Source organism: Alosa pseudoharengus, unplaced genomic scaffold (genome assembly GCF_046254945.1).
Source record: "Alosa pseudoharengus isolate Yale_2024_CS ecotype anadromous, Long Island Sound unplaced genomic scaffold, YU_APseudo_1.1 YU_APseudo_1.1_scf_2, whole genome shotgun sequence".
NCBI lineage: Eukaryota > Metazoa > Chordata > Actinopteri > Clupeiformes > Clupeidae > Alosa > Alosa pseudoharengus.
The window spans coordinates 57,912,100-57,937,816 of record NW_027468663.1 but is presented as its reverse complement, the minus strand read 5'-3'; the positions used below and the strand labels follow the sequence as shown (position 1 = coordinate 57,937,816).

The 25,717-nt window shown below is 42.0% G+C and overlaps 1 protein-coding gene across 3 annotated transcripts; it reads left to right on the top strand.

Annotated features, from left to right (window-relative positions):
* Positions 1 to 11,135: 11,135 nt before the first annotated feature.
* Positions 11,136 to 24,028, top strand: LOC143134912 (uncharacterized). Of its 3 annotated transcripts, none has more exons than XM_076295627.1 (9): positions 11,136 to 11,492; positions 13,706 to 13,815; positions 14,046 to 14,740; positions 15,088 to 15,156; positions 17,362 to 17,471; positions 17,702 to 19,431; positions 19,553 to 19,602; positions 21,226 to 22,777; positions 23,106 to 24,028. In XM_076295627.1, exons 5-8 carry the CDS (start codon positions 17,372 to 17,374, stop codon positions 22,766 to 22,768), a joined length of 3,423 nt encoding a protein of 1,140 aa, XP_076151742.1. In that variant the 5' UTR covers positions 11,136 to 11,492; positions 13,706 to 13,815; positions 14,046 to 14,740; positions 15,088 to 15,156; positions 17,362 to 17,371; the 3' UTR covers positions 22,769 to 22,777; positions 23,106 to 24,028. The 3 variants fall into 3 exon arrangements, with proteins under 3 accessions (XP_076151742.1, XP_076151743.1, XP_076151741.1); XM_076295628.1 differs by having other exon boundaries at positions 15,084 to 15,156; positions 19,556 to 19,602; XM_076295626.1 differs by having other exon boundaries at positions 15,084 to 15,156.
* The last annotated feature ends 1,689 nt before the right edge of the window (positions 24,029 to 25,717 follow it).

The following is a 25,717-nucleotide window of genomic DNA, read 5'->3' as shown; positions in this document are numbered from 1 at the left end:
AACGTTATTCAGCTAATTACCAGACTGTTGGGTAGCCTACTTAAACTTACGTCATTTTACTTTAAAATGAAATTGAGCTAAAATTCGGCCTTTCTAGGCGTTGACCACATTAATAACAAGCGTTGATCAATATAAGCATATTTTGGTCGAACTATTATTTTATTTTGGGAATTGACGTTTCCTACCTTTCTCCACATTGTCCACATGGCTCTATGCAGCGTGATTCACGTTTCTGCTCAATCATGGCCCAATCATTTTGTATTTGACGTAAACGTAGGCACGTAAAACACACGTCGCTTCCGTCTTCTGGTTTGTGTGCGCCAACCTGCGCCAACATACGCATTATTTATGAGATCGGGTTGGTTGTAACAGGCAGGGATGAGTGGTCAGACAATTATGTATGACACCCAGCTGTTTTGAGTTGCAGTTACAAAACCCAACTACGTAAACATTTTTTAGAGAAGTAAGCAAATTGGACCAGACAGAATACAGAATTCTAGGACAGAGTCCTGGTTTTGTTTACCCATAGCAACAGTTGCTATACGCCCCTGGTTTAAATGGATGAGAACGTTGCAGACACAACCAAGTAAAAATAGGCAAAGTAAGCTCTTATTAGCCATTGTACATTTAAATACCATGGACAATTATAAAATATCACACCTAAATTAAGGCATGGTTTAAGCCTACAGCAAAGATGCAATCCTGTGTCATTTTAATGTAGCCCAAAATGATAGCCTATATTTAAAAAAAAAAGTCGTGGTAGCGATTCAGACGAGGCCCACGAAAATGTATGGTCACCGGTCAATGATTGTAACAGCAGCACGCACGCTACTGCAAAATACACATTTGTAGAACAAAAACAATCGCCTGCAACCATAGTTTTCAGCGCAGGCAAACCGCTGGATGGCTAACCCCCTTTCGTCAAAATACAAAGATGAGGGATTTGCATTCAAATCTATCGGATGACCTTCTACGGCGTCAAGCGACGAAGAGGGGTAGCCTATACCTCAACGTCGACTAAGGACGTCAGGGGTAAATGACCAAACGGCATAGTGACTAGGGGTGAGACTGTGTTAAACCCTCATGCATTTTCATTGCAAGACAGCGCTAGGCTATCCAGTCAAGTTATTTGTCATCAACGCCAAGAAAACCAAAAATGTCCAACACGCGTTGGTTGACTGCTTCAAACAATCGCACGCACAACTCTCGTTCCTTGACCCCAGCGTCAGAATGCGACGGTGAAGGTTTTACATTAAAGTATATTAGACAGCCCTATGCGTTAAAAAACAACGACGAGGGATTTACATTCAGGTCTATGGGGCGGCCTTCATCGTTCAGTAGCGACGCAATGGGGTATACCTTCTGCTTCAACTGTTGACGACAGGGGCAGTGACCAAGCCTCAATATGTTGACCCCCTGCGTCAAATCCGAAGTTGAGGGTCTGGCCAATTGGTAGCCTAAAAAAAGAATAAGAAGAAAATAAAAAACCCTGTAGGCTATCCTATGAAGGCTACCCTCATGTATTTTCATTACAAGATAGCGCCAGTATCTAGTCAAGTTATTTGTCATCAACGCCAAGAAAACCAACATTTTCCAGCACGCGTTGGATGACTGCTTCAAAACCGTAAATCTCAATCGCAAGCACATCTCTTCATCGTTGACCGCAGCGTCAGAATGCGACGGTGAGGGTTTTACATTCAAGTCAATTGGGCAGCCCTATGCGTTAAAAAACAACGACGAGGGATTTACGTTCAGGTCTATGGGGCGGCCTTCATCGTCCAGGAGCGACGCAATGGGGGTACCTTCTGCTTCAACTGTTGAACAGGGGTCAATGACCAAGCCTCAATATGTGACGACTAGGGGTGAGACTGTGTTGGATAAACCAGGCCATGACACTTGTCTATATTGCAGACATGACTTGTAATACACATAACTTTTGACTAGGGATGTCCGATATTGGCTTTTTTGCCGATATCCGATATGCCGATATTGTCCAACTCTCAAATTTCGATTCCGATATCAGCCGATACCGATGTCGATATGTGGGTTATTTTTCCTCAAAACTAATTTAGGTAACATCACATATCTCCTGTTGTGGAATTAACACAACATGCTTAATGTTATTGTGATGCCCCACTGGATGCATTCTTGAATGCAACAAGGCTTTCCAAATGTTAACATTGTCTGTGCAAAATAAGAAAAATACTTCAACTTAATTTAGGGAAAAAGTGCCATGTTTATTTTTTATTTTTTAATTGTCTCAAACAACAGTTTGGATTACACTCTCCCTGAGATAATCTTGACAATGCCCAGAACAAATAGGGCAACTTTGACTTCTTCACAAATGATAAAACATTGTACCTGAACAACTATGTGCAACATAGCAGAATGTAAAGCCAACTAAAATAACAGGCATAGTGTATGACAGGCTACCCTTTTTCTGTGTTAAATGAGCCTGCATTTGTAGGATGCTTCATGAACTGTTTCTTTAACTAAAACTCAATCACCTTAATTGAATGAATGCACAAATATGAGTCAATTACACTGTGGCAAGCAACTATACTGCACAATTTTGAAAACATTTGTTTGAGCTACAAAAAATACTTCAGGCTTGAGGTGAAGTACATAACGGGCCATACCCACAATCAGGCTTGGAATTTCACCATTTTAGGGGCAAGGCCACTTGGCCTTCAGTTGGGCATATTTGGTGGGGGGCACAAAGGCCACATGTCAGGGCACCAAGGCCAAAGTTAACTATACAGTAGTAGGCTATAAAAATGATCAACGTTGTATTCACTGCAGTAGACCTGCATCACTGTATACAAAAACATAAAACATGACATATTACATATAACTGTAAATCATCTGATCATCTAATATTTTCAGATATCTAGGCTATATTTAACATTTATTTTATATTTGGCCTGTTATGAAATCATGTATTGAACAATTTAAGCACAGCTCAGCTTTAAGAAACTCAAATAGCCTAGATGCATGCTTAGCATTTTGTGATCGATCATTAAGGCTACTTTCACAAACTCTTACAGTCAGCTGTCCTCTGATTTACCGATATCTAGGCGACATTTGTAATATTTGTTTTGTATTTGGCCCGTTATGAAATAATGTGGAACAATTTAAACACAGTGTAAAACTTAAATCCCAAATTTGGAGACATCCATGTATGTTGAAATTTACTGCAAATTCAAAACGGGATTAGTCTGGAACGGCTAACTGTACAGGGGACTGATTTACACCTTTCTGTTCGGTAAGGTCTGCTGTTTATTCTGATATATGGTTTGTCATATGTTAAACGAAGGGTTCTGAAGTATTCCACCGAGATGAATGGGTAGGGAGATGGACGCAAAACCTTCAGTAGAATTTATGATTGAATGATATTATTTACTTTTCTCGCGAACCGTTCACCACAGCAATTAGCGGCTAACATTGTTTAAAAGCTGAGAAAAAGCTCTTTCATGTGATACTTGTGATGTCTGTGTGATGAGTAGGCTACTTCGCGAGTAGTTCAACTGAGAAGAATGGGTTAATTTGGACGCACTTTCTTGCGCTGTCACTTTCTCCACTGCGTAATTTGGCCATAGGCTAAATATATATCGCTATTAGTAGGACGCAAAGCAGAATATTTAAAGAAGGGGGCACCAAGGCCACCGTGGCCTGTAAACCTCTGATTTTCAAAGGGGCGTCACGGCCAACTCAAGGGGCTACGACGGCCATGGCCAATTCCAAACCACAGACATACTGTTGAAACAGAGCGAGCAAGTTTGTTACTGCAGCCATCCACGCTTGTTTGAATGCTTCAAGACGCAGCTTGATGAGGTCATCATCTGTGCGCCGGTAAACGCTTCAGGAACGCAAGTATTATTTTATCAGTTTTAAGGCAAAAAAAATCTGATAACGATATTAACAGATATTACATTTTTATGCTAATATCGGGCCGATAATATCGTTGGGCCGATATTATCGGACATCTCTACTTTTGACCTGTATGCCCAATGTTGAAAAATTAAATACTCTTGAAATTCTCAAATCAAGCAGAGTTCAATGCACCCTATTCCATGACCTGCTCATGTTGGTTAACCGCCCCCGAGCAAGCAAGCTTTGCAGTTCCTTGGAAATGCATTCTAGTTTTTAATCTTTTCTCCCTCCCTCCTTTCAGCTTTTATGGGGGTTAGTGGGAAGCCCAGGACACAATGCTTTATCACAGTCTTATCTATCTCAGCCTTATGTAATGCTTTATAGAGCACCTTTGAACCTTCCTGCTTTTACTAATGCTTCACCGCCTTCCTCATGTCTCTTTAACATACTATTCAAATACTTCTGTTTCAGCTTTAGTACTTGAGTCTGCGTCCTGAGGGGAGCCAGTACTGAATACACCTTGTGGTGCTACCTGGACACATGGTCAGTGATGCTGCCGGGGTCATAGGACATCAGACACCCTCACACGGGCGGCCCAGCCGGGGGTGATCAGGCCCCGACTTGTGTCCAGGTAGTGCACTACGCCACCTTGTGTCCAGGTAGCGCACTACGCCACCTTGTGTCCAGGTAGCGCACTACGCCACCTTGTGTCCAGGTAGCGCACTACGCCACGTGTGTCCAGGTAGCGCACTACACTACGTGTCCCACCTCCTTCACCAGAGCCACTGTGAAGCCTTTTCAGCAGCTTCCAGGATGTTCTTGATGGCTCTTTGCCTGTGCTGTCCGCAAATCCCTAAGAGTCCCAGGACCCGGTGTAAAGACTGGCCGGCGAAGCCCCTGCAGCCCACTTTAACAGGCTCACAGCGGGGAAGCCCCTGCAGCCCACTTCAACAGGCTCACAGCAGGCCTTCCACCCATTCCTCCGACACTCAGCTACCAGGTCCGCGTACTTGGCCCTCTTCCTTTCCTAGGCTTCCTCCATCCGATCTTCCCAGGGGACAGTTAGTTCCAGTAGCACCACCTGCTTGCATGCCGCGGACATCAAGACCATGTCCGGTCGGAGTGATGTAACTGCAATGGTGTCCGGGAATCTCAACTGTCTCCCTAGATCAACCAGGAGGTGCCAGTCTCCCTCGGGTCTCTCTTGCTGTTGTGAGCAGGCCGCCTTGGGTCTTTCTGGGGGGCTGAGGCTTCTCACCTGCTCGGACAGAGGCAATTGCAGACTTGGTTGGATAATGCTGCTTGCTGATGTTAATGCCAACGTTACTTATCACGCCATCAAACACGGGTATGTAGTGACCACTCAAAATAAAAGTAGGCCTAGCCTATGTGCAATAAACTGACGCTTCGAAAAGTATTAGGAAGTTATTCAGTAAGCTTAATACACATTTAGCCTTAGGCCTAACTCAAAACAGTTGTTAGGCTTATGTCATTCTGATCTGTAGAAAAGTCACATGCAGCCATGCCTAAATTTATTACACATGTATTAGAGGCCACATTAATTATAGGCTAATATATTATAATATTCAGTATTCATTATTGAATGCTTAGCTGGAATGATGTTTCCATCCTATTTTTAAAGCAGGCATACCTGTGGGCATGTATTTGAGCTACGGGTTTTCTTCAGGAATGGCATGTTTGAACGGGCACTGCACTAGTAAATTAAAATGCCTTTATTTTAAACTTGGCTATCCATTAAAAAACATGGCAACATGTTTAAACCTCTGTGGCCTTCTTCAGGGCAAATTCTTGAGCACCAGAGGGATACACCTCTCAACACCCAAGCAGCACTCCTAGCAACTCGTTTGTGGGCCATTCTAATGAGTGTTGATTAGTTTATGATATATGTGCTCCTCCTGCTGGCCATAAGACGTATTGCATATGTGTGTACAATGTGCATATATGGCACAATATTCTCTAGCCAACAATGGGCATCGCCATGACACCTCAGTATTCAGGCAGCTCACTGCGCCGGGATTAGTGTGTGCTTCACCTCACTGTGTGTTCACTGTGTGCTGAGTGTGTTTCACGGATTAGGATAAATGCAGAGACCAAATTTCCCTCACGGGATCAAAAGAGTATATATGCTGTGGCCTACTGGTTAGCTGGTTCGGACTTGTAACTGGACGGTTGCCGGTTCGAACCCCGACAAGTAGGCCACGGCTGAAGTGCCCTTGAGCAAGTCTTGAGCACAGTGCTTCACAACACTGTGTTTGTTTCACTAATTCACGGATTGGGATAAATGCAGAGACCACGGGATCAAAAGAGTATATATACTTATATATACTATATATATATACTATATATATACTTATACTTATACTATTTACGGGGCTCACTGTTGACATGTAGAAGCTATCAAACATAGAAATAAAGTGGCATAACTTTGCCTTTAGTAAATGAAATTGGTGAATCTTAAAGTCATTTTTTTTCTCCTGAAGTTTATGAATAAATTATGTTTCCAGACTCCAGATTGATAAGTAGCTATCAGGTTGCCAAAGTTCCCATGGAATAACAACAAATGTCAAACTAGCAGCTGGTCACTACATGCTTCCATTGACAGCAACAAGGTGATTATGTCTGTCTGCAATGGATTGTTACAGTTTTTCTCGATCGTTTTGATACCTGTGTCAACTCTGAAATCACATTCTCAAAACAGTTAACACATGGTCTGAACAAAAGCACTCTGGACAAAATGACACATTTTGCTTGCAAAAGGCTGTTACTCTCTCAAAACACTTAAAAAATGCAGCAAAAGCAAATCTTGTCTTCAAACACTACAACTTGTTGCCAATTCTTTAATCAATCATTACACACTGGACAACAAAATGCAAAATCTAGTTCTCAAAATGAGCATTTTTGCTATGTCTGTTCCATTACTTTCTCATTTTTCTGGTATCAGAAAAAACTGAAAAGACAAAATGTACTGAATAAAAAAAATATTTATTCATTCCTCCCAAGATGTAACTGCCATTGACATGTAAGACATATAGTAAATACCTAGCAAGATACAGTAAATTTCATTGAACTACAACTTGTCCTTTTTCATCGAAATAGACCTACAGTAAACACCTTTTGTACTGTTTTCTCCACCAAATAGGCAATACAGTACTTTGTCTAAATGTGCATTAGATCCATACTTGCAAATAGCAACACACAACAGACATCTCTTATGTATAATGAATGATTGCTGATTGAAGAATTGTGCAAAGGAGTTTCACACAGGTGTATCAGAGATTCAGACTTATGCAAGGAATCTATTACCACCTGTGAAAAGATGTTTTCCTTTTGTTTAGCATGGGAAAACCAATAGAGTTTGGGGCTTTTGAATGACACCTGTGTTAACTGTTTTGCAAAAGGGTATGAGAAATGTGTGAAGCCAATGAAAATGTGTGAACACATTTGCAAGAGAGGACTTCTGATGTGCAAAGAAAGTGGTCATAAAGACCAAGTGGATTCCAGTTTACTTAAGCAGGTAAAAGCAATCGAGAAAAACTGTAATATAACCATTGTTATTAGCACGAGGAAGGCTATTCCTGTCTTGTATGTTATAAACTTCGACCCTGTAAAGACTGTATTAGCATGAGGAAGGCTATTCCTATCTTGTATGTTATAAACTTCTACCCTGTAAAGACTCATCCCACCATCCTCCTTACTGTACCTGTCGGGCTTTCTGTCTTACAGTGCACAGGTATAGATGATAGGTGTAGGTGTGTAGGTGCACAGGTACAGGTGAGGAACGTAGGCCTACCCCCACCCCCAGTGGCGGATCCTCATGGACGGCATCTTGTCGAGGGCAGCATGAGCACGAACAAAAAAAACCCTAAAAAAGGCGCCAATTGGTTTTCTAACGCTCATTTGCACGTCAAGTCAGTCATATGCCACTGCGAGTAAAGTGGGTGCTCTATAATAAACCAACAGTATTTGTGTCTTGGGTCTTGCCCAGGGCGGCAAAAACTAGGATCGCCACTGCCCACCCTACCAAGGGAACTTCAGCTAGCCTCTATAACAACTTGGACATTAAGTAACTACATCACTGCAAAACAAAAGTAAACAGACGCACACCGTGACCATGGCAACAAACAATAGAACTCAATCTCCAGTAGAACTTTAGAAGTGTCCTCCTTCCCCCTACTTAGCCCAGGCTCCGTGTCAGGTTTGTGTGTGTGTGTGTGTGTGTGTGTCTGAAGAGATTCAGATGATATGAGATGAACTGAGGAAATCTCCAGAGAGGAGGCCATCAGTTTGTGTCTGTGGGTGTGTGTGGGTTTGTGTGTGTGTCTCTCTCTCTGTCTGTCTGTCCAAATCAGCAAAGGCAATGTGTGTGTGTGTACCTGAGAGTGTGCGAGTGTGTGTGTGTGTGTGTACCTGAGAGCGTGCAAGTGTGTGTATACCTGAGAGTGTGTGTGTGTGTGTACCTGAGAGCGTGTGGGTGTGTGTGTGTGTGTACCTGAGAGCGTGCGAGTGTGTGTGTGTGTACCTGAGAGCGTGCGAGTGTGTGTGTGTGTGTACCTGAGAGCGTGCGAGTGTGTGTGTGTTCCTGAGAGCGTGCGAGTGTGTGTGTGTGTGTATGCCTGTTCCACATCATGGCCAACAGGTGGCGCTCTGGTCAAGGAGCTGGATTGACCGATGGACTCCTGACCATAGATATTAGAAAGTCCGTTTGCCCCTAAGTGTTGCCCATAGACAGTAAGGTGTTTGCCCCCAAGTGTTGCCCATAGACAGTAAGGTGTTTGTCCCCAAGTGTTGCCCATAGACAGTAAGGTGTTTGCCCCCAAGTGGTTCACGTATGCCACCTATTAGCACTCGACAGACAACTTTTTAATATCTAGCGACTCACCCTCTTCACACCCTCATCTCTCTCTCCTTCTTTGTATCTCTTTCTCTCTCTCTTTTGCTCTTTCTCTTTGCACAGCAATAGTCCTGCTCTTCTGTAACCAGCCTGAGTTTGTTTGTGTGTGTCAGTGAGTGAGTGTGTGTGAGAGTGAGTGAGTGAGTGTGTATGTGACTGTGTCTGTGTGTGTGTGTGTGTGTGAATGAGTGAGTGTGTGAGTAAATCTGTGAGTGAGTAAGTGTGTGTCTGAGTTACTGAGTGCAATAAACTGCTAATGAAGTAAACTTGTGACCATCAAAAATCGTTTATCGCCTGTAACTCCGTGATAACAGGACGTAACAGGAAGATATTTGGCTGAGCAACGGAGGTTAATATGCTCTATATTTTGTCCAAATGATGTCTGTCTATCATCGTTGCACTCGGAGAAAACCGGAATGTTTCACTTGTCCTTTTGTTTCTTCTACGGCTGCAAACGGGATTCACTCACAGTTAACCAAATATTTCTTTATTAGGGCAGGGCAGGCATATTTCTGGCTATTAAATTATTTCTAAACCAGTCTCCTAAAGTCTGTAGTGAAGTCTGTGTAGGGTTTACCAGGCTCCATTTCTTTTTACGAGACACCCTGCTCACAAGAGACATCTGCTGGTTGTTTGGGTTGTTGCAGCGTCGTTGCAGCGTCACTGGAAAAATACAAATTAAAGTCGCGTGATCCCGCGCGGACCGCGAGTGAAGTCGAAGCACTGACCACTGTAGGTGTGTTAGAGTGTGTGTGTGTGTGTGTGTGTGTGTGTGTGTGTGTGGGTGTGTGTGTGCGCGTGTGTGTGCGCGCAGGGCGACGGGGTAGGTGTGTGTGTATGTGTGTGTGTGTGCTTGTGTGTGTGTGTGTGTGTGTTAGTGTGTGTGTGTGTGTGTGTGTTAGTGTGTGTGTGTGCGCGCGTGTGTGTGTGTGTTAGTGTGTGTGTGTGTGTGTGTGTGTGGTCAGACAGACGTGATACACTCGGTGGTGCTGGTCAGACACACAGCGCAGTCGCAGCGCAGGGCGACGGGGTAGGTGTAGGTGGGGTCGACGTGGGTGGAGCAGTTGGGCAGGCGCACCGTCACCAGACGCGTCTCGTTGTACGTGCACACGCGCTGGTACGACTCCACGTAGGGCAAAACAACAGCTCCAGCTCGCTGTATAAATAAACTTGACTTGACATGACTACATGTCAGAGTGTAGTAACATATAACATTTGACTTGACTTGACTACATGTCAGTGTAGTAGTAACATATAGCATTTACATGTCAGTGTGTAATAACATACTGTAGCATGGTGTTTGCCTGCATATACTGCATGTGTCAGTGTGTAGGCTATTTATTGATACATTTTAGCTGACACTTTTATTCAGCACGGCTATGTGTACAGCATATGTGTGTGTGTGTGTGAGACTGGGTCTATGTGTACTGCATGTGTGTGTGTGTGTGTGTGTGTGTCTGTGTGTGACTGGTTCTACGTGTACTGCATGTGTGTGCGTGTGTGCATATGTTTGTGTGTGTGTGCATGCACCTCATCTCCCAGATCTATGTGTACTGCTGCATGTGTGTGTGTGTGGAGTGTGAGTGTGAGGCCTCACCTCCCAGGTCTATGTGTACTGCTGTATGTGTGTGTGTGTGCATTCGCCTCCTCTCCCAGGGCTATGTGTACTGCTGCATGTGTGTGTGTGCAGTGCGAGTGTGAGGCCTCACCTCCCAGGTCTCACAGCGCCCCCAGCAGGCATCAGTGGTGATGTGCAGGCCACTACATCCCGGCTTCTTGGCCAGGAAGCTGAACTCCCTCACGGCACAGCCAATGAAACGCCTCAGATACACCATGGAGGCCCTGCCCCTGACACGCCCCTCTGAGTGCAGCCCTGCACACACCACCACACACACCAGAGCCAGGATGGCAAACCTACACACACACACCATACACAAACACCATACACACACACACACAGCACACACAAACACACATTTATATCACATACACACACACACACACACACCCCGCACACACCCCGCACACCACACCTACAAACAGACACCATACACACACCTCAAACACACACCACTCAAACACAGACACACACACGCGTGCACACACACACCATACACATACACACACACATGTGCTCTTACAGGGAGGCCTCTGCTGCAACAGTTAGCTTCCACTATGATCAATGGCACTGGCTACACTAGACGTGATAGCGGCGTGCATGTACGGAAAGAGCTATTTTTACACAAATGGAGGGCTTCACTGCTCACAGAAGGATGAGCTTGTTCAGTGAATTAAAATTATTTTTTATAATGCATTCCTGCACAACACTGGATATGGGTAGTTATATGAAAGCAGTGCAAAGGGATATACAGCAAAGACGTGGTTGAAATGATAACAACAACAACAACATGCAAGGTTGTAGAAATTGTGGTAAAACAGGTTCTGTTCTTTCCAGAGATAAAAATCAACAGGAAATCTGATTAACTAAACTCCTGTTCTCTGAATGCATTCCTCTGCCTTTTGTCTGTGAGGTTAGACTTAGACAGTGATGCAAAAAATATGTTGCCGCCCCTTCTTGACAATCAAAGCCAGTTTCACTGTCAGCTTCTCCACTGATAAAGCTGCTCTCCTCAGCTAGCTGCCACTTCACTCGACAGCACTGAAGACCCACTTAGGAGGAGAGACAGCTTCAGCTCTAACGATAAAGGTTAGTTATACACTGTGCTCAATTTTACACTGCTGCTATATTGATATGAGTCCAAATAAAAGCTGGTGTTGGGTGAATACCTGCATTACAAAAATCAATCTGCTTTGCATGTTATAGATTTAATTTGAATGTTATGAAATCCTTTCTGTTTAAATGAAAAAGGCATCAGGATCAAAACGCCCCCACCCTTCAGACAGACAAAGACAGAGGCCGACATTGGGATCAAAATTAACTTTTTGATCTACTAGCCAAAGTGGTTGGTAAATGAAAAAACAAAACAAACAAAAAAAACGCCAGACATATTTTTTACCGGCCACAACTAAACAATGCTTTCCATAACTATTTTGAAAGTAGCCTGTATAATGAGTGCATATGGCAAGCCAGTTTAACATGATGGACTGAAGTAGCCTATTGTAGCACTTGATAAGCAGCCGTATTCCACATGCCAAAGTGGCGCAGTACCTGCCATAATTCACCTGCCAAAACAAAAATCTACACACCATTGGTGCTGGTGGTTGCTAATCTACACGCCATTGGTGCTGGTGGTTGCTAATCTACACACCATTGGTGCTGGTGGTTGCTAATCTACACGCCATTGGTGCTGGTGGGTGCTAATCTACACACCATTGGTGCTGGTGGGTGCTAATCTACACACCATTGGTGCTGGTGGGTGCTAATCTACACGCCATTGGTGCTGGTGGGTGCTAATCTACACACCATTGGTGCTAATTTCAGAGCTACAGTAGCCCTCACTATTGTCCAAAATAATCACTTATAGATGTAATCACAAACTAAACAATTGTTAACTAGAATAAATTCTATAGGCCTAGGTAACTAGCCAACAGCCCATCTCATGAAGTTACAGTCCATTAATGTTCCTATCAATTGTTGATGGAATATCTAATGCTTTAACACCATGCCCGTAAGCCTACTAACCATTTCAACAAAGATGCGATTGTAAAACAGGTTCTGTTCTGGCCTGAATGGTTTGGCTATCATAACTAGCAAACACACACACATGCACACACACCCAAAGACACACACACACACACACACACACACACACACACTCGCATATACAGTTGGCCTTGAGCTTTTCCATTTCTGAGAAAAAATAATTAATTGAATTAGTAAAAAAGTATCAAATTAGTTTAAATGAATAAACTCCTGTGCTGAATTCCTCTGCCCTTTCTATCAATCAATCTGTCTCTCATGAGTCATAGTCTAGAAACTTCTATTGTTACTGAGGAGATGACAAACAGGCAAATCTGGATCAGACCATCCCTGGAAAAATATGATACCAGCAACACACCCACACATCCAGTTGAAAGGGATGCAATAATGCCAACAACCAAAACCCAATCAATGTTGGTTTGAACTCCACTGAACTCTACGACCAGAAGGGAGCGGCTTGAACTCCACTGTATCCATGCAAACCTTGTCTGCCTTCTGTGCCAATCTGGTCAGATATAGTTGATACAGGTCTGCTTGTCTGCCTGTTCCACAAGTTTTAACAATAACATAGTAGCATAAAGACTGCATTTTATTGACCCTTGATGGTCTCCCATCTAACTACTGACCCAACACATCAGTACTTAGCTTTTGATTTAGACCATGAGCATATAGGCTACACAGAGAGCCATGTATTTGAGTGCTTCTGCTATGACGCATTTGACAGCACTACTGCTCTGGGGTGTCGGATTGTTTCGAAGCCTCAAATGTTCCAGTGCTTCACAGAGCCTTGCTTTGGCCATCCCTACAAAACACACCAGCTTCTCACCATTTTCAATATTGATTATTATTATTATTAGGAGGCCCCTGGGCTGAAGCCCAGGTAAGCCCCTGCATTAAGGCGCCAGTGGTCACATGGTTCAATAGCTACCCTGTGCTGTATGGTTATCCAGCAGGAGGGTGGGATGTATTTCAGGATGCTGGAGGGCGGGATCAAGTAACTCATTGGCTACTGATCAAGTGATTGCCATTTTTGGAGCTTTCACCATCTCCACTGGGAGCAGAGAATCAATCCTGCTACACTTGTAACCAGGAAGTATTTTGAAAACAGCTGGGGATTTGAGTGGCACCGAAATTCACCTTGTCATTCGGTCTGGTTACAACCACTTGCGTATGCACCGGTGCCATATTGAAGCCGGGTTTCGGTGCCCAACCCTAGTTAAGAGTTGATCATCAGTTTAATTGTCTATTTTGTTTTCCAGCTGTTTCACCATGGCCTCATGTAGTGATGATACCATAGAGACAGCAGCCCTGGGAAGACCATTCCAGCTCGGGATGCTGTACGACTGCCGGAAGGAGGCTCTTATTCCAGGTAGGACCTCATGGATGTGTTGACTATATTAGTTAACATGAACAAACAAATACACTTTTTAAAAACTAATGCGACACATTCTTCAGAATATGCAATATATAATTTACCATGCAAAATGCTCAATGTTGAAATACTTAATGTCACACATTTAGGCCTACATTTAAACTGTAGCATTTAAAAGATCATTGAATATGAGTTACAGCATTGCATCATTTATTTGTCAACAACAGGTATAACCTTATGGGATCAAGAGGAGTTACAGAGGAATACAAGTGTGCAACAACAAAACAATACTGAATTTAAGGTCACAACATCAGATTCAATAGAGGAGAAGTCAAATTCATTAAAGATCTCTGGCTCTCTGAAACTAAGTCTTTTGGGAGGACTGGTGGATGTGGGAGGATCAGCTAAATATTTCAAAGACACAAAGAAATCCAACAAACAAGCCCGTGTGACTCTTCAGTACAAAACAACCACAAAATTTGAAACGTTAACAATGTCTCACCTGGATCGTGAAAAGGTGTCTTATCCTAACGTGTTTGAAGATGACACTGCCACTCATGTCGTCACAGCCATTTTGTACGGAGCTGGTGCCTACTTTGTGTTTGACAGAGAATCATCATCAGAGGATAAGAAGGAACAAGTGGAGGGGGAGGCTAAACTCACCTTCAATAAACTGAAATTCCTCACAGTAGATGCTGAGGCATCTTTAAACATGGATGATACAGAAAAGACAGCAGTTGAAAAATTTAGCTGCACATTTCATGGAGACTATAAGTTAACCACCAACCCAACGTCCTTCAGGGATGCTGTGAGAGTTTACAAAGATCTTCCAAACATGCTGGGAGAGAATGGAGAACATGCTGTTCCACTCAGGGTGTGGCTGTACCCTCTGTGCAAGTTAGATTCAAGAGCTGCAAAACTGGTAAGAGACATCAGTAATGACCTGATCTGAGGATCCAAGGATATGGGTAGTTATATGAAAGCAGTGCAAAGGGATATACAGCAAAGACGTGGTTGAAATGATAACAACAACAACAACATGCAAGGTTGTAGAAATTGTGGTAAAACAGGTTCTGTTCTTTCCAGAGATAAAAATCAACAGGAAATCTGATTAACTAAACTCCTGTTCTCTGAATGCATTCCTCTGCCTTTTGTCTGTGAGGTTAGACTTAGACAGTGATGCAAAAAATATGTTGCCGCCCCTTCTTGACAATCAAAGCCAGTTTCACTGTCAGCTTCTCCACTGATAAAGCTGCTCTCCTCAGCTAGCTGCCACTTCACTCGACAGCACTGAAGACCCACTTAGGAGGAGAGACAGCTTCAGCTCTAACGATAAAGGTTAGTTATACACTGTGCTCAATTTTACACTGCTGCTATATTGATATGAGTCCAAATAAAAGCTGGTGTTGGGTGAATACCTGCATTACAAAAATCAATCTGCTTTGCATGTTATAGATTTAATTTGAATGTTATGAAATCCTTTCTGTTTAAATGAAAAAGGCATCAGGATCAAAACGCCCCCACCCTTCAGACAGACAAAGACAGAGGCCGACATTGGGATCAAAATTAACTTTTTGATCTACTAGCCAAAGTGGTTGGTAAATGAAAAAACAAAACAAACAAAAAAAACGCCAGACATATTTTTTACCGGCCACAACTAAACAATGCTTTCCATAACTATTTTGAAAGTAGCCTGTATAATGAGTGCATATGGCAAGCCAGTTTAACATGATGGACTGAAGTAGCCTATTGTAGCACTTGATAAGCAGCCGTATTCCACATGCCAAAGTGGCGCAGTACCTGCCATAATTCACCTGCCAAAACAAAAATCTACACACCATTGGTGCTGGTGGTTGCTAATCTACACGCCATTGGTGCTGGTGGTTGCTAATCTACACACCATTGGTGCTGGTGGTTGCTAATCTACACGCCATTGGTGCTGGTGGGTGCTAATCTACACACCATTGGTGCTGGTGGGTGCTAATCTACACACCATTGGTGCTGGTGGGTGCTAATCTACACGCCATTGGTGCTGGTGGGTGCTAATCTACACACCATTGGTGCTAATTTCAGAGCTACAGTAGCCCTCACTATTGTCCAAAATAATCACTTATAGATGTAATCACAAACTAAACAATTGTTAACTAGAATAAATTCTATAGGCCTAGGTAACTAGCCAACAGCCCATCTCATGAAGTTACAGTCCATTAATGTTCCTATCAATTGTTGATGGAATATCTAATGCTTTAACACCATGCCCGTAAGCCTACTAACCATTTCAACAAAGATGCGATTGTAAAACAGGTTCTGTTCTGGCATGAATGGTTTGGCTATCATAACTAGCAAACACACACACATGCACACACACCCAAAGACACACACACACACACACACACACACTCGCATATACAGTTGGCCTTGAGCTTTTCCATTTCTGAGAAAAAATAATTAATTGAATTAGTAAAAAAGTATCAAATTAGTTTAAATGAATAAACTCCTGTGCTGAATTCCTCTGCCCTTTCTATCAATCAATCTGTCTCTCATGAGTCATAGTCTAGAAACTTCTATTGTTACTGAGGAGATGACAAACAGGCAAATCTGGATCAGACCATCCCTGGAAAAATATGATACCAGCAACACACCCACACATCCAGTTGAAAGGGATGCAATAATGCCAACAACCAAAACCCAATCAATGTTGGTTTGAACTCCACTGAACTCTACGACCAGAAGGGAACGGCTTGAACTCCACTGTATCCATGCAAACCTTGTCTGCCTTCTGTGCCAATCTGGTCAGATATAGTTGATACAGGTCTGCTTGTCTGCCTGTTCCACAAGTTTTAACAATAACATAGTAGCATAAAGACTGCATTTTATTGACCCTTGATGGTCTCCCATCTAACTACTGACCCAACACATCAGTACTTAGCTTTTGATTTAGACCATGAGCATATAGGCTACACAGAGAGCCATGTATTTGAGTGCTTCTGCTATGACGCATTTGACAGCACTACTGCTCTGGGGTGTCGGATTGTTTCGAAGCCTCAAATGTTCCAGTGCTTCACAGAGCCTTGCTTTGGACATCCCTACAAAACACACCAGCTTCTCACCATTTTCAATATTGATTATTATTATTATTAGGAGGCCCCTGGGCTGAAGCCCAGGTAAGCCCCTGCATTAAGGCGCCAGTGGTCACATGGTTCAATAGCTACCCTGTGCTGTATGGTTATCCAGCAGGAGGGTGGGATGTATTTCAGGATGCTGGAGGGCGGGATCAAGTAACTCATTGGCTACTGATCAAGTGATTGCCATTTTTGGAGCTTTCACCATCTCCACTGGGAGCAGAGAATCAACCCTGCTACACTTGTAACCAGGAAGTATTTTGAAAACAGCTGGGGATTTGAGTGGCACCGAAATTCACCTTGTCATTCGGTCTGGTTACAACCACTTGCGTATGCACCGGTGCCATATTGAAGCCGGGTTTCGGTGCCCAACCCTAGTTAAAAGTTGATCATCAGTTTAATTGTCTATTTTGTTTTCCAGCTGTTTCACCATGGCCTCATGTAGTGATGATACCATAGAGACAGCAGCCCTGGGAAGACCATTCCAGCTCGGGATGCTGTACGACTGCCGGAAGGAGGCTCTTATTCCAGGTAGGACCTCATGGATGTGTTGACTATATTAGTTAACATGAACAAACAAATACACTTTTTAAAAACTAATGCGACACATTCTTCAGAATATGCAGTATATAATTTACCATGCAAAATGCTCAATGTTGAAATACTTAATGTCACACATTTAGGCCTACATTTAAACTGTAGCATTTAAAAGATCATTGAATATGAGTTACAGCATTGCATCATTTATTTGTCAACAACAGGTATAACCTTATGGGATCAAGAGGAGTTACAGAGGAATACAAGTGTGCAACAACAAAACAATACTGAATTTAAGGTCACAACATCAGATTCAATAGAGGAGAAGTCAAATTCATTAAAGATCTCTGGCTCTCTGAAACTAAGTCTTTTGGGAGGACTGGTGGATGTGGGAGGATCAGCTAAATATTTCAAAGACACAAAGAAATCCAACAAACAAGCCCGTGTGACTCTTCAGTACAAAACAACCACAAAATTTGAAACGTTAACAATGTCTCACCTGGATCGTGAAAAGGTGTCTTATCCTAACGTGTTTGAAGATGACACTGCCACTCATGTCGTCACAGCCATTTTGTACGGAGCTGGTGCCTACTTTGTGTTTGACAGAGAATCATCATCAGAGGATAAGAAGGAACAAGTGGAGGGGGAGGCTAAACTCACCTTCAATAAACTGAAATTCCTCACAGTAGATGCTGAGGCATCTTTAAACATGGATGATACAGAAAAGACAGCAGTTGAAAAATTTAGCTGCACATTTCATGGAGACTATAAGTTAACCACCAACCCAACGTCCTTCAGGGATGCTGTGAGAGTTTACAAAGATCTTCCAAACATGCTGGGAGAGAATGGAGAACATGCTGTTCCACTCAGGGTGTGGCTGTACCCTCTGTGCAAGTTAGATTCAAGAGCTGCAAAACTGGTAAGAGACATCAGTAATGACCTGATCAGATTTTCATCTGACATCATAGAGAGTTTAACCCAGACAGAGATGAGATGCAGAGACATACTGAAAGACACTGCAGCAGCAGCATTTCCTGCCCTGGCAAAGAAGGTTCAGAATTTCATGCAGATGGGCCATCAGTACAAGCTTGAACTTATGCAGAAGCTCGGGTCAGTGCTTCCTTCAATCCGAGGGGGTGGGAAAGAGGAGAGTGCCCTTTCAGACGTTCTTAAGACACACGATAGTTCTCCATTCAACAGCAAAGACCTGGAACAGTGGCTCAAAAACAAGGAGAAGGAATTGGATATACTGAAATCTTATCTCAAGCAACTGGAGAAATTAGGTGCAAATATGGATGACAATTTGGAAGACCTCTTGTCTGATTTAAATGTGGAAAATGTAGTAAGCTTTTCATTCACCTCTGTAGATGGGCCTGATAGTTTGTTGGTGAAACTGTCAAATTATCTCAAACCATCAGGAATGTTGGACACTTCTGCAGAATCCTCTGATCAACAGGCTACCAACAGGGAGTGGCTCTCCACTGATATTAAACAAATGATGAGGAGAGAATTGAAACTGTTTGGAGAACTGAAGAGGATGAGCACCAGTGATAACACCAAATTCATAGTTGATATGAAATATGATGAGTCTCATCCTGGGGCGTGTATTTTCATATATGAAGATGGATGTGATGATGCAATCCGCTTTGTTCCTCCATCAAAACCTGCCACTCCAACCACTACTGATGTTTCACATGACAGCGTAACAGTTCAGATGTCTGGCCCAGACTCTGCCACTGTAGAGTACCGAGTAGAATACAGAGAGAAACAGAATCAGGAGACTGAATGGAAATCCCACCCAGTGCAGAGGAACCAAGAGGCAGTAACTCTGTCAGGACTGAAGCCAGAGACTGAGTATGAGATCAGAGCCACAGCTGTGGGCAAACTCGGCTATGCTGTCAGCAGTGATGTTTGCAGAGCTGTGACTCTCATAGTAGTCCATCTGCCAACACAGGTGAGTGATTACGTTTGTAATTAGAGATCTTGAATGGACCAAACACACACAATACGCTTTTTCATTTACTGTAAAATGTGTGGAATTGTTGAATAAAGACTTTTTTCTTGTTTTAACCCAGCAGACACAAGACACAAGATGCAAGAGGTCTCAGTTTCAAGCATCAGCTGTGTAAGTAAGAAAATCACAGATACAATAAAATGCTCCTCTTATTTGATTGGGTCACTGCACAAGGTATCATTACATCCCGGTTCAACGCTGGATGAAGGAGTAGAGTATACTGTACACATGAGATGTAAACCAGGGTGGAGAGAGAGATGTAAACCAGGGTGGAGAGAGAGATGTAAACCAGGGTGGAGAGAGAACGGCCAACTCCTTAGTGGAGCCAAACCAGGGCTGCATCTACAGTGCACCGAGAAAGTTTTCCATTTTTTTGTTTTAGACTCATCTTAAAATGGATTCAATTTTTTTTTCTCTAATCAATGTATTAACAATGCTCCCAATACTCCAAAATAAAGTAGGTGTTTGGAGTGTTTTATAAATTTCTAAAAAAAATAATAAGACTGCAATATCCCATTTACATATAGTTAAGAACTAAATTATTCATAGTCCTGAAAAATATTGATTTAAAGGGGAAATCTGGTGTAAAATGGATTTTGGATATACTTAAAGAAGAAGTTCAGTGTGATATTGACCTAAAGTGTGTTGAAACATGATATAGAGTGTGAACGTATGTCTCTTAGCCCATCTCGGCTTGTCCCCTGCACTCCGAAATCTGGTGCTAGTTAGCCGATGCTACCAACAGGTTTTCAAAGGGGGTGCCTCGGGCATCGGCCTAGCCATGCAAATAAATCAGTTTTACACCATTTACGAGGCTCAAAGTAGCTCCACACTTCATTGGTAGACTTTAGAGGGCCATGACATTTAAAACTATGAACTTTAGAACTTTGAAAAAGCACTGGTAGTTTATTTACAAGACGATTTATACAGACAGTATCTTCAGGAAGTTTACCGTTCGCCACCATCTTGAATTTAGTCACAATAAGTCGAGTGACGAGTATGAATAAACAGGTATGATAAGGGATCAGATTACAAAAATAATCCTGATGCATTTCCATGGAATTATTTTTCGTCTTGTAAATAAGCACTACCTTCAGAAACAGCCCTTGTTATAACCTCTCTGTACACTTTCAAAGTTTACAATACTTTGGTTTGTCTGTAGGGACCCTCTCCATGTTAGGATAATGCTATTTTGAGCCTGGTCAGTGGTTTGATAATAGGGATTTATTTTCACATGGCTACATGCCTGCTGCTACAGACTATAAACAATTTTGTTGCTAATACAAACAACGGTCTAGCTCAAATTAATATAATTTTGCTCCTGGAGAACTCTCAAATCTTTTTTTTAAACCCAGATAAACCCCTGTCAGTAGATCAGCTGTTAAAGCAAGACAAACAGCCTATATCTAGCCAGTACCAGGTACACAGATCATGAAAAAAGATGTGATTTTTTGAAAAAAGATGTGATTTTTTTTAACCCAGTCCATGTCAAACAGATCTCTGCAGATCAGCTGTAGATCATGTGAGTCATTAGTGTGCTCGCATAAATTCCAGGATTAAAGAGCAGAAAAGTCAGTTTTATTTATTTATATTTATATCATCAGTCTCACAGCAAATGTAGACAAACCTGACATTGAAGGACAGTTGTGCTCTAAAGAGTTGATTGATTTGCTCTTAATTAGCACTAGATCAGCTAACGCAACTTTAAATGACATGTTTTTTTTACTTACTCAGGATTCAGGACATCATCTCCAAAAGTGATCTCATCCGTTCAGGATGTCCAGTTGTCTACCGGCTGAAACCAAAAAAAGAGGAGATTGGAACTCTGACAAGGATGACTGTTGGTGAAAAAAATGTGGAAAAGATCAATAAAAGCATCTTACTTGTGGGTGAAACAGGAACAGGTAAATCTACTCTGACAAACGCTCTGGTCAACTACGCCATGGGAGTGAGGTGGGAGGATGAAATCTGGTTTCAGATCGTAGAGGACGAGAACAAAGATCAATCAGAAAGTCAGACATCAGATGTGATTGTGTACGAGATCTTTGGGTTTGAAGACAAAGTTTTGCCCTACTCTCTGACTCTTATTGATACTCCTGGATATGGAGACACCAGAGGGAACGGAAGAGATGCCATCGTAAGTCAACGATTATTTGACTTGTTTGGATCAGAGGATGGAGTTAAAGAACTCAATACTGTGGGCCTGGTGCTGAAGCAATCAGATAATCGACAGACTGACCGACTGATGTACATCTTTCAATCACTGATGTCTCTGTTTGGAAAAGACATGGAACAAAACATTGTAGCTCTTATCACACAATCGAATGGAAGAACCCCTACAAATGTCTTTCAAACTCTGAAAGCTGCAAATATTAAATGTGCCACAAATGAGAGTAATCAGCCGGTTCACTTCCTGTTTGATAACTACCAGCATGAAGACCGAACAGAGGAAACGGATGGCCATCAGGATAAAGTATCAGTGAGAGGAATGAATGAGTTCACAGCCTTTCTGGAAAAACAAAAACCTCAAAAAATGAATGAAACTGTGAAAGTTCTGAATGGACGCATTGAATTAATTGCATGCATCCAAAACATGCAAGACAGAATCATGCTGATTGAACTAAAACAGACAGAAGTGGAACAGACCCAGGAAGCTCTGAGGACATATGCACACGAGATGAAGAGGAACGAGACATTCACTGTAGAAGTTGATGAGGTCTACAAAGATAAAAAATCCCTCGGAAAAATCCCTAAATTGACCCGTATACTTGCAAAATCTTACTGCTGTACAGTTTGTGAAAGTAACTGTCACACTATCTGGTATAATTTATTGAAAATTTATGGCCTCAGTAGTACATGTCGAATGTGTCCGTGTCCTGAGTCAGATCATGTGAGCGAAAACTGGATCTATGTGGTCAAAACAAGGAAAGTTCAGAAGACCCAAGAAGAAATTAAAAAGAAGTATGAAGACAATAAATCACAAGCTGAGAACCAGATGAGCCTCCTGGAAAGTCTTGAAAAACAAATTAAAGACTTCACAGCAGAGAGGTCACAGTTGCTGGAAGAGGCCTACCGACATGTTGTCACACTGAATGATATCGCCTTGGATGCCAATTCACTGTCCAGTCATGTCCACTTGGACTTCCTGATTGAGAAGATGGAGGAGAAAGGAGACATAGAGAAGGTCCGGATACTGGAAGAGATGAGACGTCGACAGAATAAAAGAGTCCGGGCAGCACTGAAGTACTTGTTCCGTCAAATCCACAGCACCTCATAAAGCAATTAGGTAATTATGCACATCATGTCTTTGGGATTAGACCAATCTTTTTCTTTTTATTATAGGCTTGATGGTGTGGTACTCATGTCTTTATTATAGGCTTGATGGTGTGGTACTCATGTCTTTATTATAGGCCTGATGGTGTGGTACTCATGTCTTTATTATAGGCTTGATGGTGTGGTACTCATGTCTTTATTATAGGCCTGATGGTGTGGTACTCATGTCTTTATTATAGGCCTGATGGTGTGGTACTCATGTATTTATTATAGGCTTGATGGTGTGGTACTCATGTCTTTATTATAGGCCTGATGGTGTGATACTCATTGTTTTATTACAGGCCTGATGGTCTTCTATCCTGGAATCCGGCTGTTTCTATCTGTGGGTGGAATGCAGTATGCTGTGATGTCCAGAATGCTGTGATCTCTAAAGGGTTGACCACATGACCAAGCTTGGTATGAGTGAAGGGAAGCTGTTCACTTTGCTTTCATGGGATTCCAGACCCACAGCCATGTAAATCATTTAATGTCACCAAAAATGTGTCTACTCAATTAGAGTTGTAGTCTTTGGGAGCAGAGGAAACTGTTATATGTAATCATTACAGTGATTATTTGAACTTTATTTTAATCTTGTGTAAATTCAGTTTTGCTTTAAATCCAGTTTCCAGTATTTTATAGTTGTTGTAATCGAGCGGATTGGATATTTTTGTCTTATTGTTTTATTACACTGACTATTGTGGCTTTGTTTGAAGTTATATAAAGGAATTGTTAATTAACCTTTTTTCTTCTGCTGGAGAAGAAAAGGCTTTGCTTTAGTATTATATTTTGCTTTATTACTTTCATTATTGTGTTTATTTTAATTAGGAGGCTTTTACCTACTTTTCACAAAAATGTATCAGTTTAACGGAATAACTAGAAGTTATTGTTATTGTGCGAGAAGTCAAGAAGGTATTTTTAAATAATGATTAGTGATTGACATATAAGAGATTGTTTATTCAGTTGATCAAACTTTGTGAGCCTGTGATTAATCATTTGATGGTAGACATCTTGGATGGAGGAATCTAAGGGATCATCTTCTCTTACGTCTTATTCTCTATTTAGTTGCCATGTCATGTAGACAGTGGGGAGTGTAGGGCTGGGTGATCTGATGACCTGAATGACCTCTAAATCACCTGTGCTGCTGTACTAAATGGCCTGTGCAGCTGTACTAAATGTAATCATATGATTTCTGCACAATAAAACATATTTAGGCCTAAGCTGCATACAGCCTCTGGTCTGCTCTCTGGTCATTGTAGTTGTTGAACAATATCATACTGTTTGGACCACCATTTTAGGTGACAGTAACTTGGCAGTGACACTTTAGTGACCAAACTAGCCTTCAGTGTGGAAGAAAAGATGCAAAAAGATTGTTCATGATGTTAACATGAGGGCCACTAGAGGGCAGAATTACCAAATTACAGTTTTTTTTTATTGCTTAAGCACAATTTTGAAAACAGGGCACTTTTCAGTGTATGCTTCATTCTTCCTCATCCAAACATACTGCTGTTCTATAAGCATGAACAAAACAGAATACTGAACCAAAATCATAGAACTAACTGCCAGTTAGTTCTATGATTTTGGTTCAATATTCTAATAACTGTACCTACCTACCCCTTTATATGCAGCTGATTATCTGTGGCAGAGGAAGCAAAATAGGCCGAGAGCATCACCTAGTTATTGCCATGCATCAGTTTAGACAGGGTGCAATTTTCAGTGTATGCTTCATTCCTCATCCAAACATACTGCTGTTCTATACTCATGAACAAAACAGAATACTGAACCAACATTTCTAAAGGGGTGCCAATACTTTTGTCAGTGACTTTTTTGTCAAACCTACCTTTCCTGAGCAAAGTACTTGAAAATGTTTGTAATCACCGTAATATCTTCCTCAACTAGAACAGTATTCTCAAAGAATTCCTCAAAGTTTTTCTGAGAATCCTAGCTGCTGCATTTTGTATCACCTAAAGCTGTTTGATAGTCTTTTTAGGAAGGCCTGTGAACAGTCCATTGCAGTAATCAACCCTGCTGCAGATAAACGGAGTGGGGTGCAGGAAGCGTTGAGTGCAAGATCATTACAACAACATTGAAGTCCTGTGTTCCAGTGTAGCAGGCTTGTCCGTATTTGCAGATGATTTTTATTAACATGCAGGTAGCTCTCTTTTCTCACAGACCTCTACCCACAATTCCCCCTAGGCCCCTTAAAGTCATCTCCTGTAGATAGGATTTAGGGATGGTTGCCAGATCAACCATCAGCATAATCTACAGTATTGAAGGAGTCTAATGCCCAATAGACTGCTGAAACACCTGCCTGAGTTCAGTGAGCGGGACAGGTAGTTATGGCTCCTCATTCTGGTGGCACTGCCTCTCCTGGAGTAATTGTCATACAGAGAGGGGAGAGTTGTCCTGGAGATGCACTTGGCTAAACACACCACTATCTTTATGGTCCTGACCAGAACAACTAGGGTACACCACTGATATGCACTGAGTCAGCATACTCTCTATGACCTCTATGGAGGAAGTTGTCCTTAGTCATGCATTTGTTGTCTGGGCTTTATTTTGAACTAGGATGTGATTAGCTTAGGAGGTCCAAATAAAAGCTGATTAACATTAAAAGTAACATAAAACACATGTAATTTCCAACTTCATGAGACATAAAACACATGTAATTCTCTTTGTAAAACATGCTATCATTAGGATATGTGGCCTGCACAAGAGTTTACTTCCTCATGCTCATTTTCTGAAAGTGGCTCACTATGTAATGGCGCCATCATGGCTTCATTGATTCATGTTGAGCACTTATAGCCTTTACACATAACATAACACAAGGACAAATATGACATAAAAATGTCTGATATAACATTCAAAACGCTCAGTCAAATTTGCACAAAACCCCTCATGATTTCCAACTTGATGT

Bases quoted from the DNA above. Each gene is read 5' to 3' on its own strand.
- LOC143134912 (XM_076295627.1), top strand. From the start codon at position 17,372: ATGGCCTCATGTAGTGATGATACCATAGAGACAGCAGCCCTGGGAAGA. The intron at 19,432-19,552 runs GTGAGTGATTAC...GTTTTAACCCAG, and splicing joins TAGTCCATCTGCCAACACAG to CAGACACAAGACACAAGATG. The intron at 19,603-21,225 runs GTAAGTAAGAAA...TTACTTACTCAG, and splicing joins CAGTTTCAAGCATCAGCTGT to GATTCAGGACATCATCTCCA.